The sequence below is a fragment of the Triticum dicoccoides genome, chromosome 7A (genome assembly GCF_002162155.2).
Source record: "Triticum dicoccoides isolate Atlit2015 ecotype Zavitan chromosome 7A, WEW_v2.0, whole genome shotgun sequence".
Taxonomy (NCBI): Eukaryota; Viridiplantae; Streptophyta; class Magnoliopsida; order Poales; family Poaceae; genus Triticum; species Triticum dicoccoides.
In genome coordinates, this window is record NC_041392.1 from 6,890,984 (window position 1) to 6,903,393 (window position 12,410).

General features: G+C 49.9%; 3 protein-coding genes across 3 annotated transcripts; 1 reads left to right on the forward strand and 2 right to left on the reverse strand.

The window, feature by feature from the left end:
• Positions 1-1,793: 1,793 nt before the first annotated feature.
• Positions 1,794-2,956, forward strand: LOC119334400 (probable carbohydrate esterase At4g34215). The gene is made up of 2 exons (XM_037606978.1): positions 1,794-2,447; positions 2,552-2,956. Exons 1-2 carry the CDS (start codon positions 1,839-1,841, stop codon positions 2,747-2,749), a joined length of 807 nt encoding a protein of 268 aa, XP_037462875.1. The 5' UTR covers positions 1,794-1,838; the 3' UTR covers positions 2,750-2,956.
• A 3,525-nt stretch (positions 2,957-6,481) lies between these two features.
• Positions 6,482-8,170, reverse strand: LOC119328316 (7-deoxyloganetin glucosyltransferase-like). Its single transcript, XM_037601318.1, has 2 exons — positions 7,549-8,170; positions 6,482-7,461 (listed from the first exon to the last, which is right to left on the reverse strand). Exons 1-2 carry the CDS (start codon positions 8,060-8,062, stop codon positions 6,494-6,496), a joined length of 1,482 nt encoding a protein of 493 aa, XP_037457215.1. The 5' UTR covers positions 8,063-8,170; the 3' UTR covers positions 6,482-6,493.
• A 2,285-nt stretch (positions 8,171-10,455) lies between these two features.
• Positions 10,456-11,798, reverse strand: LOC119332567 (expansin-A17-like). The gene is made up of 2 exons (XM_037605745.1): positions 11,573-11,798; positions 10,456-11,323 (listed from the first exon to the last, which is right to left on the reverse strand). Exons 1-2 carry the CDS (start codon positions 11,775-11,777, stop codon positions 10,689-10,691), a joined length of 840 nt encoding a protein of 279 aa, XP_037461642.1. The 5' UTR covers positions 11,778-11,798; the 3' UTR covers positions 10,456-10,688.
• Between the last annotated feature and the right edge of the window lie 612 nt (positions 11,799-12,410).

Consider the following 12,410-nt stretch of genomic DNA (forward strand, 5'->3'; position numbering starts at 1 on the left):
AGGAGAGAAGCGATTCTTCCCCAGGCTTAACGCAAAGCTGCATCCATCGGCTAGCTGTGTGAATCGGTTCGCAGCGACAGGGTGTCAAACAAAGAAAGAAAGGCAAAAGGAGGTGCTGCGGTTTGTTTTTGTGTAGTGTAAGCTTGCAGGGCTTAGTTCAACATATACTGTATAAACGTTTCGGGTCAAAGAATATTTTATGGCCTCTACTTCAAATAATAACATTATCATCATGTTACTTTGTGGTGTGGGTTGTTTTCTATATGACCATATCGTGCCATGTTATGATCACTTAACTGTCAGGTCTCTCTCTGCCTAGATATCCAAAACACCGTGGGTGTGGCGTCTCTCGTCCAAGGAAAGGCGGTTAGGGTTTCTGCCTCCCGTCGGCAGCGCCGCAGATCTCCCACGTCTAATGTGGCCTTAGGGCCATGGGTGTGTGGTGGATTCTGGCCCTTGTCGGCCAAGCACATGAATCTACAACGTATGGTAATCATTTTCTTAATTTATGTTGTCCAACTTCAACATGCCCCTCATCTGTCGTATCCACTCCTAGAAAGAGCAAGAAAAATAAGTTATCGATTCTTTGAAATAACACACCGCAAAACGAACCAAAATGAACCACCGTTGCATAATGTTCCTTTCATGACAGGCCACCATTGATGGGCACAAAGTGACCATTAGTAGAAGTGTTACCAATGACGAGCGGAAAAATGGACCATTGGTGCTTACTCAAACGCACGGTCTTATTTCAGGAGAGAAAATTACCACAAATGGGCCCATATAAAGGCCCATCGGTGATACCATCCTACACCTGACGGACTTAACCACTGACGGGCATGAATTATGGCACGTCGGTGGTATCCATTACACATCTAACAAGCTAACCTATCAGCCAGTCGGGACAGATCTAAGCCCATTTTAGCGTATAAATCTATCTCTACCCTAATACCTCTCTCCCTTCCCCTGATTACTCCACTCTTTCTCCTCCATGAACCGGCAACCCCCACTCCTCTTAAGGGCCTGTTCTGATGTTCCCCTGCTTCATAGAACTCCACAAATTCAACTTCTGCTCCTCGCTTCTAGCTTCAGGTAGCGATCCCAGGAGCGTTCGGCTCCATCTGCAGCTTCTCGCATAGCTGCAGCCCAGTTGGGAGGGAGGGTTGTGGCCTGTTAGGCGTACGTTGGACCGGCTGGATGCACTTTCTTCGGCCACCACCAGGGGACAGGGACGATAAGCTGGGCTGGGCCCACGTGGGTGTTTAACAAATTGGGTGAAAACGGGAACTTCATGAACGCAGCGTTATCACGTCGGGCGGTGGAAAGTGTGAGAGAGGAATAAACACCAGGAACTCTAGTGCAAGCAAAACGCTAGACATGTTGGCGCGACAAAAAATGTCAGATCAGGTTTTTCTTTCAAAACATGGTCGTATCATGCTTAAATTTTCCATTATTAAAGTTAAAACGTTTATTTAGTCCGCAGTTTGTTTGTCCGGCTTTTTATGCTGTAAAAAAGGGTGCACTGTACTAGTATTGTGATGTTGTGCAGTGCAGTGCAACGTGAGACAGGCGTACAGCTCATTTGACGCCTGTTTCGAGTGAAGCGCGCGTACCCATAGACAGACACACATGCGATCCACTGCCACTCCCTCCCAGACGAGAAAACAAAGGCCATAGCACGCGGATTCAGCGTCCCCGTGTTTATATATCCACTCCCAACAACGCGTTCCAGGCATCCACAGTACTCCTACTGCGAGTCTGCGAATCAGTGGCAGCCAGTGAGGTGGAGCAGCTAGCTCGTCGAGCGAGCCACCGCCACCTTGGACCTTGCCGGGACAATGGAGCCAGCGGCGGCGACGATGCTCCCGCGAGCACTACCCGTTCTGCTGCTGCTTGCGGCGGCCGTGACGGTGAGCGCGGAGAGGGCGCCGACGCTGGTGTTCATCCTGGCGGGGCAGTCCAACATGGGGGGCCGGGGCGGCGCCACGGTGGGCGACCGTTGGGACGGCGTGGTGCCGCCCGAGTGCGCGCCGTCCCCGCGCACGCTCCGCCTCTCCCCGTCCCTCCGCTGGGAGGAGGCCCGCGAGCCGCTGCACGCCGGCGTGGACGTCGGCAACGTGGTGGGCGTGGGCCCCGGGATGCCGTTCGCACACGCGCTGCTTCGGTCCCCGGCCTGCCCGCGCGGCGCCGTGGTGGGGCTCGTCCCCTGCGCGCAGGGCGCCACGCCCATCGTCAACTGGACCCGCGGCTCGGAAATGTACGACCGGATGGTGACCCGCGCCCGCGTCGCCGGCGCAGGGACGGGCAGGGTCGCCGCCTTGCTGGGGTTCCAGGGGGAGGCCGACGCCATGCGGCGCGAGGACGCGCTGGCCTACGCCGGGAGGATGGAGGCGTTTGTCCGGGACGTCCGCCGGGACCTTGCTATGCCCAACCTCCTCGTCATCCAGGTCCGTCGCTGCACTACATCCATGCATGGGTCCCTTGCTCCGGCTCCATTAATCTCCATTGTGAACCGTGTGAGTAAAAACATCCATGCATGATCTTGTTGTAGGTTGGGATCGCGACCGCGCAGAAGCAGGGGAAGTGGCTGGACCTGGTGAGGAAGCAGCAGAGGGCGGTGCGGCTGCCGAACCTCAAATACGTGGACGCCATGGGTCTCCCCATCGCCAACGACATGACGCACCTCACCACCCAGGCACAGGTCCGGCTCGGCAAGATGCTTGCCGACGCGTACATCGCCACGCTCTGATGACTACTAGTAGGCGTTCGCTGGAATTCTATCATTGATTCCATGGAAGAGTTGATTTGGTGATGATTAGCTGTGGAGAACACCTGAATAAATCAGCTATGTACTACTCCTGAGTATGTAGGATATACTTCATGCGCATTATTGCCACATTGTTATGCGCATTGTAGGAAATGAAAAAATCTCATCGCCAGTACGATATTGCCGTTATGGGGAAGGAAAATTCTTCGCTTTGTTAAGTTTATAACTGCTTGGAAAGAAGACTTGTTGTTACAGAAACACTTCCCGTCAACTGGAACGGTTTGGGCCCAGTACCGTTAGCCGAGAACTACACTCAAAGTTTCTGCCGAGTGGGAAATGGCTTTCGTGGAGTTTTTCTGGTACTCAGGAAACTCGGAAATTCCAGTAGGGCGTGCTGCAAAGCACTGAACGCAACATGAGGCTTGTTTTTTTAAAAGGGGGGTGAAGCGGCATGAGGCTTGTTGCAAAGGCTTATCGAGCAAATCGGTCAAAACAGAAATAATTCAGGCGTTGCGACAAGGCTCATGTTGCAAAGCGCTGAGCGCACCATGAGACTTATTGCAAGGGCTTATCAAGCAGACGGGATGGCTATCACGTAGAAACAAAAAAACAAAAAATAATAATGTTCGGGGATTGCAAAGCACAACACAAGACTTGTTGCGAAGACTTGGCGAGCAAATCGGATGGTTGTAGGGCAGAAAAAAAAGAAGAAGAAAAAACTGTTCAGAGATTGCAACAAGACTTATCGTTCAAAGCGCCAAGTGCAATATGATCCTTGTTGCAAAGGCTTAGAGGCGCACCACGTCCAAAAAAAGGCTTAGAGGTTCACGTGAAGGGGTCAGACGGTTGTCCATGACTCCATCGAGTGGCAGCCGAGGTGGTCGGTCTTTTAGGATTATCATCTGGTCAACACCTAGGATGGCCCTTGTTATACAATGGACGGATTATCTAAAAATAACATGCTATTATTACTATTTTTGCATGGAAATTGAGAGCTTGATTCAACACAAAGTGGTCCTGTCAGCTAAAATAACATGCTATTATAAAGGTCGCCCATCCGTGCTTTCAGGCCTAATTGTCTTTTCCCAGCACTGGTACTATTTTATTCCCGTGTTATCCAGGCAATCCCATGTTCCTCTCCATCAGATGCATTAAGTTGATCTCGCAGGAATCTCGGAGCAAGAAGGTTTTTTTGTTTTGTTTTGAGAAAGTCGGAGCAGGAAGTTGGGCAAGCAACATTTTGTAGCAGTGTGTTTCGGAACGCCAACACTATTATATAGCTGTGCTACAATGGCTTTCAGAATGATAGGATCTCTGACATTAGATACACGATGGGATGAATCATGAGTGTGTTTCCTAAGTGACATGCCCAGACTTCACGGACGAAATTCCGCATGAAAACATGTGGCCGGTCAAAATGACCCAAGCACAAATGTACTTAAATTGCAGAAAAAATGTGTCTTGTCTTCGTCACATGAAAAATAGGGCACTTCTTTTGCCTTGGCATGTACTTGGCGAAGACTGCGTCGTTGAGCTGGAACGGCTTGGTGAAGAAGGACAGCCGGCAGAGGTAGGTAGGGAGAATGCTGCTTGCGGTGGAGGCCCCCATGACGATACCCTGCTGCTGCAAGCACCTCTCTTCCCCGCGCGCCTCAAACCGCTGCTGCTCGGTTGCCATGGCCATGGCAACTAGTCCCCTACGACGATCATGCTGTCTACGTCGACAATCATCAGATGCTACTACGGGCGATGACCAGTGCTGCAACCGCAGCCCTCACGTGCTTCAACAGCCATAGACCATGGTGATCACGAGCTGCGACGGCGGAACACGGGGCCACCGCGCGTGCTATTGTTGCTGGAATTAACCACCGCGGAGATTTGTGTGGTTATTCGTGTGGGTATTGCACATTTAAGTACTGGATTGAGATCCAGTGACATGCCATGGGCATGTCACCCATGAACAGTATGGTGCCTTGCCCCCCTCTCCCCTCCGTCAGATCATGATCTAGCAGCCAGGGGCGACATGAATAGTACCCAATCTACAGTACATGTACAGTACAATATCTACAGTGATTCGTCTACAGGACCACGTCCACAGTGTTTTGCTGCTACAGTGATCGATCTGGGCTGTCCATTCCAGATCCAAGGGCCATGTTACGGTGTGACATGCTGAAGGCATGTCATTGGATCTTTGTCCCTAAGTCCTATGTCATTGATGTTACGTGAAGATTCGTATGGGTATTTTTTTTTTCTTTTCCTTTCATTTTTATGCTTGATTGTGGATGTGCCCTAGAACACTGCTTTGAAAGAGTTGGAACTTCTTATTTCTAACTTGCAATTATAGAACTAATTTTTTCTAATTAATTTCTTGTTTAAATTTTGAAAATTATTTTAATACAATAAAAAATCCAAAAGGGTTTCTACTTAATGATGAAATTAAAATGGATAAACAGAAACATGGGGGTTTCCCTCTGTGTGTGCTGACCAATGTAGAGAAAAAAGACGATTCGGAAAAGGCATCCAATGGTCCGGCTTGGTTCAATCTGATGACGGCTGAGACCGGACAGGAGCTCACGCGCTACCAGGTACTTGTATTTTCCTAGTTTAATGTGTGTCCCGCGTAGAGTACTTCTATAATGCATGTTGATCGGTAGCTGAACTTATTCTAAAAAATATTAAGTCTGTCAGCTGAAACATCTCTCAATTGGTTCCTGTTATGTACTTGTATTTCAATTAGGCGTCAGTAACCACTAGCCGGAAGCTCAAACCAAGGTGGTATAGCAGGCAGTACATGTTTCTATTTTAATGTGCGTGAACTTGTAGAGACATGGCTGGAAGTTTCCCTAGTATTCCCTCTATTTCATAATATAAAAATGTTCTTATATTACGGGACTTGTAGCTTGAAAAATGTTCTTATATTAGGGGATGGAGAGAGTACTAACGAACAAGTGTGTTAGTTCAGTTATCACTCTCAATTGCTCTTATCAGATATTTGCTGAATTGGACGTTAGTATCCACTTACGAGATGCTCAACTGCATTATTGCAGTGTTTTATTCTGAAAGGGAACGGAAGAATTTGTACCCAAGCATAGTGACGGGTCTAGTGGGAGTGTCGTGCTTACATACATGGCATTTCTAGCTCTCTCTTTTTTTTTTATGGGAGATAAATGGTGTTTCTGTCGTGAGAGTGATAAGGTTGGCACCCCATGTGGTCAAGCTTTAGGTCCGCCACTGCCCAAAGCATACATGGAAGCATGACCTAGTCTTTGCTCACGCACATAAACAACTTTAAGGCCACGCCTACGGCTTCTAAATCAACTATTGTTTTTGCTAACAATGAAACATATTACGGTCCGGGATCAAGAAATAGCAAGCAATCGGTATCTACAAAAGTCCATTCCAAACGCTGCATTGCCTGCGACGTTACAAGCAATCCCATCGCCTTTGGTACTTACTCTCTCCGTACTTGAAAAAGTGTACTTTCAACTTTATTGAAGAGTCAAACTATTTTAAAGTTTGATCGAGTTTGTGCAAAAATATATCAATGTTTGTGAAATCAAATAGGTATATGATGAAAATATATTATATCATAAATCGAATGCTACTAATTTGACGGCATAAATATTGGTGTATTATTGTATAAATACAACCAAATATAAAAAAGTTTGACTTTTCAAAAAAATTAAAAGTACACTATTTGAAGGACAAAGGGAGTAAGCAGAATTACTACTCAGCCGCACGTTGACTGGTGGAGTAAATGTTTTCTTTACCGGATAGTAACACATCATTGATTAGTGAGTCAAGATTATTCAACGATGTCACCTTGGATCTAATAGCCACCTCCCTCCACTCTGCTGCTCTCTTCTTCATCTCCCTACCCTTCTCCCCGCCCACCGCCTCCTTGATCCTCTCGTTGACCACCTCCCGCCGCACGTCGTCGCCGATCTCCATGCCCACCCCCCACTCGAGGCACTTGTACCGGCAGTTGGTCTGCTGCTCGGCGAAGAACGGCCAACACAACATCGGCACGCCACCGCAGAGGCCCTCGACCGTCGAGTTCCATCCGCAGTGCGTCAGGAACACACAGACGGCATCGTGCCTCAGCACCACCTCTTGGTCGCACCAGCTCGCCACGAGGCCTCTGTCTTTGGTGGCCTCCAAGAACTCAGGGGGTAGCGCGGCAGCCTCGCTCTTCACGATGTCCGGCCTGATGATCCAGAGGAAGTCCTGGCCGCTGTTGGCCAGCCCCCACGCGAACTCTACCAGCTCGTGATTGCTCATCACGGTTACACTCCCGAAGTTCATGTACACCACGGAACGGGGCTTCCTGCCGTCGAGCCACTGCAGGCAGGTGTGGTCTTCTTTCCAGAGGCTGGAGCTTACCTTGTGCAGGGGGTCCATGAAGGGGACGATTTGGTCGGTGAGGGAGTTGAGCGGACCGATGGTGTAGATTGCCGGTATGATGGCGCGCATCGCGTCGAGCGCCGGTTGCTCGAGCTCGTCCATGGTGTTGATGATGACGGCGTCCGCTATCTCGGTGCGCTCCACATGGTGTAGCTTGAAGTTCAGCGCAGTGTCGTCGCGGTCCGTCGTGCGGAGAATGGTTGGGAAGTCTTTCAACCGCATGTGCTTGCTCATCCCTGGCGCCCAGTCCACCGGCATGTCCATGAACCCGTTTGTCAGTTGCTCTTCATCTACAAAAAAAGAAAGAAAAAGAGAAGTTATTGAGACTCATGATTGAGACAGTCAAATTTGCAGTGCAGGGATAGCTAGGAGGATACCTTTGAGGGGAATGATGCCCTGGTCGATGAGAAGGCGGAAGTTGCGGTAGCCCATGTAGCCGCAGGCGCTGGCCGTCCAGAGCAGCACGGCCGGCACGCCGAGCTCCCTCGCGGCGTCCACGGCGAAACTCATGAGGTTGTCTGCCACGATGCACGTGACCGGCGGCATCCCGGATGTGCTGTTGAGGCCAGCAAGTAGGTTCCTCAAGTGGGGGAGGCAGGTGGTCATGGTGGAGTAGGCGAGGGACGCCGGGTCCTGCGTGGCGTCCGCTTGTGACGAGGGCAGGCCGTCCGGGATGGTGGCGAAGGCGAAGCCGGGGAGGCCCGCGGCGGCGCTCGGGCCGCGGGAGCGGATGAGGCGGAGGTGGTTGTACTCGGTGGCGACAAAGGTGATGTGGAAGCCCTTGCAGTGGAGGAGCTTGGCCAGCTTCATCATCGGCGTGATGTGTCCCTGGGTCGGGAACGGCAGGCACACGGCATGCGGCTTCTCGCCGGCTGGTCCAGCGGTGTCCATGGCTCACCGGCAGGCTCCAATGGTTCGTGGATTGGATCTGAATCTCAACTAGCAGGCCAAGACTAGAGAGGCAGGAGACAGCTTATATGCACGGACGCCATTCCGTTTGGCTTGGGAATCTATTGGGTGGTTCGCTAGCTGTCTACATGTGTTCTCAGCCACCCAATAGATAGGATGCTTATATGCATGTGTTCTCCGCCACGAGAGCATGTTCGTGCCGCCGTGTGCCGTTCAGTTCATCAGTTCTTTTAAACATCCTATCTGTTCATCTTCCATCATGGAGTACAACGAATACCAGAAATAATAAAAACTGTATCTATATTCACAGGCCACCTAGCAACGACTACCAGCACTGAAGCGAGTCGAAGGCATGCCGACGTCATTGTCGCTCTCTGACCGGAGTCAGACAAAACTTATTATAGTAGACAGTCGAGAAGTCATCGTGTTAAGACCATATAAGACCAGCGCACCGGAACAACAACCGCACGAAGAGTGGTGTAGATCGAAAGGATCCAACATGAAGACACATGAACATAGACGAACGACGAACAGATCCGAGCAAATCCACCAAAAACAGATCCGCTTGAGACATACCTCCACACGCCCACCGACAATGCTAGACGCACCACCGGAGTGGGGGCTAGGCGAGGAGAAACTTATTCCATCTTCAAGGAGCCACCACCGTCTCGCCTTTCTGAGTAGGACACAAACCTTAACAAATCTCGAAGAGACATTTAAAAATGGAGCACAACCACCAGCAAGGGGCAGGATCCACCGCACCTTCATGGCCCTAAGGCCGCCAGAGATGAGACGGAACCGACGGCACCGCTGGCGGAAGACAGAAAAACCCTAATTGGGGAGGAGGCAGCTGGGTGAAGAGAGTGTCCCCGACTCACGTCAGTTCACCGAATGTATTTTGTTTGTGGGCACTCAGCATCTACAAGAGATTACTTAATTTTTTTACAAACAAGTTCATGTGGAGAATTATGGTAGGTAATAGAGAGTGAAGGGGCTGACCCAGTTGAATTCAAGGCAGAAGTGAATTATAGTTGAAAAGGTTAAGTAAATGTTTGTAGATTTTCCCTAGGTCTAGCATTATTCGACAAAAAAACATTCGATAAAAGTGAAATAGGAACACTGATGCATCCAAGTCCAATATGTAAGGACATCCATCTCTTAAATTTAGACCCTCGAGAGTGTCCTTATACATTAACTCTTATATTTGAGAAGTTAAAAAAAAGTTTCCCAGCCAAACTCTTAAATTTAACTCCTCATAAAAATTCACAAATTCGGTTCAAACAAAGTTTGAAAGTAGTCCATTCATACAGACATTCGATTCAAACTTCATATTGGATGACATGAAATTTAAACTACATTGCATAAGCTACTCAATTTGAAGAAACTAAAAAGAAAAAAGAAACCTAATCATCCTCCTTAATGAGCGTCCCGCAATCCATGATGTTGTCGTAGTCATTGCTGGACTCGGAGCCACTGTCCACCGGGCAACCCAACCTCGTCGGTAGCGCCACTGCACGACCAGACTCGTCCTTAACCCCCTTCTTGTACATCTCAAGCCGCCAACGCTCCTTGGCGATGAGCTTCGAATGCATCCGGCGGAGCTCAGCCATGTACTCTTCATCAGCGTGCGCCATCTCGAGACGCTTAAAGGCCTCCCGATTCTCCTGCAACTTGCGGTGGCAGACTGTCGGGCGTAGACGTCAATGGCCGCCAAACGTCGCCGCTTGATAACCCACGTGTAGGGAATTTATCGTGGACTTTTTAATAAGTAGGATTGTCGAATCTAACAAGGAGTAGACTGAATCCATTGATGGAAACTAGCAAGAGTTGACTGCTGCAAAGAGTGTATGATGGTTTGTTTGAAAGCAAAAGTAATTGCAGGAACACATGAAGTAACAAAAGTGCAACGGTGCAGCAAGTAGTGGACAAATTCTTAATTGCTATGGTCAAGCTGGTTGTTTTACCTATAAGGATCAAGGCGTTCTCGAGGACACAAGGGAGTTTCAGCAAGTTTCATTGAGTTATCGTTCATTACTTTGATAATTTTTGCGCAGTGGAACCTATAATAATGTGTTGTTGTTACTTTCACAAACAACTTGTTTATGATTATACCCTCTACGCAAGCAGCCACAAATACTCCTCCGGTCATTTTTACTCTACATATAAGATTTTTCTTAGTCAAACTTTGTAAATAGGAGCAGCCGGCGTGCAGACAGAGAGTAGAGATGGACACATGGTGGTTTTTGGTTCGTCCTATGGATGTCTAGACACCCGTAAAACACCGGTAGGTTTGCGAGGAAATGCACAAGCGGATGCGTTCACGGACAGCTTGGGGTGTTTGTGGACTATTTGAGGGTCCGTGTTGAAGATGCCCTTAGCATCATAATTAAGATGATGATAGAAAGAAATCAAGCTCTAAGACTTGTACAAGGAATTAGAGATATACATGATGGAGATAGCTCCAGTGGACAAAAATGAAGATGAGAAGACAACGAAGAGAGTAATAATTACTGAAACAAAAACACTTGCGAAACAGCATCGATGGTCAATCGAGGTATGCAGGAATATATATATAGTCGCCATGGATGCATGGCCGGATGGGATGGATCTACCAGAAGTTGTTTGATCCCTGGTAGCAGAGTCCGGGGCTCCACCAGGCGGGGATGGCGTCGCCGACGATGATGGTCTTGCCGTCGGTGCCGCCGGTGATCCTGACTTCGAGCCCCACAGACTTGTCGAGCGCGGCGAAGGCCTGGTACGTGCTCCCCCAGTTCTGCGTCATCTGGACCCACTGCCCGCCCTTCTCCCTGACGGCCATCTCGGCGACGTCCCCGCCGCCGCCGACGTTGTTGACGTGGAGCAGCAGCCAGTATGGGTTCCCCGTGAGGCAGAACTGGACGCCGCCCCTCCTCTCGCACGGCACGCGGCGGAACTGGACGGGCACGATGCCGGCCACCCGGGCGGCGAGCTTGTAGAAGGACGGGGGCGCCATGTCGAAGTGCCTCCGCGGCGGGTTGCACCAGCCGCCGTCGTTGCTGTCCTGGTACCAGTTGGGCGGGCAGAGGTTGGTGCCGGTGATGACGACGGAGGGCGACCCCGGCACGCACCACTTGGACTGCACGCACCGGATCTCGTAGCACCGCCCGCACCCGGCGCCGTCCGCGAACAGCGGCGTGCTCAGCGCCGCCGTCCTCGTCGAGTAGAGCGACGCGATGTCGCTGCCGCTGTACCCGCATGCGCCGCCTGCACAATGCATATGAGGATGTCAGAATCACGATTTTGAATCGGATCGAAGGTCCGATGGCATTGATCATAAATCGTAGAATCTTAACTATTAGGATCATAGAAAACATAGATTTTATGAGCTAAAATCGTAGAATCATATGCGTTAGTTTGGATGATAATGTCGTAGAATCGTACAACAGAATCACGATTATGGACTTAGTTAGCTATACGGTGTGCATGGTCCACGCGGGTGTGCTATGCACGTACCGAAGTCGTGGCCGAGGCCGCTTTCGGAACCGTAGAAGGTGGCGTGGGCGTTCTCCCAGCCGTACGTCGGGAAGCCGGTGGAGGGCACGCTCGGGCTCGGGGTCGACGGCGCCAGCCAGTACTGGTTAGGGAAGCCGGCGCTCGCCAGCTGGGCCGCCGCAGCCACCATCAACACCACCGCGACGATCGCCGGAGTCCTCGCCATGTTCGTCGAAGGTGGGTTGCTCGTAGATCGATGTCGTACGCCGGAGTTGATGACCGTACGTCGCAGGAGAATGCGAGTTTATAGTAGGGCAGAGCACAAAGTTGGTTGGCGCCACGTTCATGAGCCTGCCTGAACGAGTTGGGCGCACGATTTGTTCAGTTTCTTTTCTCCTGGCCGGCCGACAGAATTTCGTTCATTCATTCATGGGCGCACGTCTGTGGTGGTTTTTGTTCCACCGCTCATGGGCCGGAAGAAGCCCAGTGGCAGGTGCAGCCCCACGAACCTGGGCTTCGGCGTTTATATAAAAAAGAATCTCATAAACACTTAAATGTTTGACTACATCTAAGAAAAACTTGAAGAGTTGACTTTGTGCCAAAATAAGAATATTTATAATTTTCTGCCATACAAAAGACTACTTCCATTTTCCGAAACAATTCGACCTTCTGACTAGCGCATGATGTACACTAGAACATTTTCCAAAGAAGACTTTCTATTTTCCAAAAGGATATTTCTTTTTTTAGTCGGAGTTGATATGCTCCCACATTATGTTGTAGTCTTCACCTCTTCTTTGTTTTTTTTTCTATGAAAGGCTGACTCATTCTCTTTTTTTTTGTAGGTGTAAAGGCTGACTCA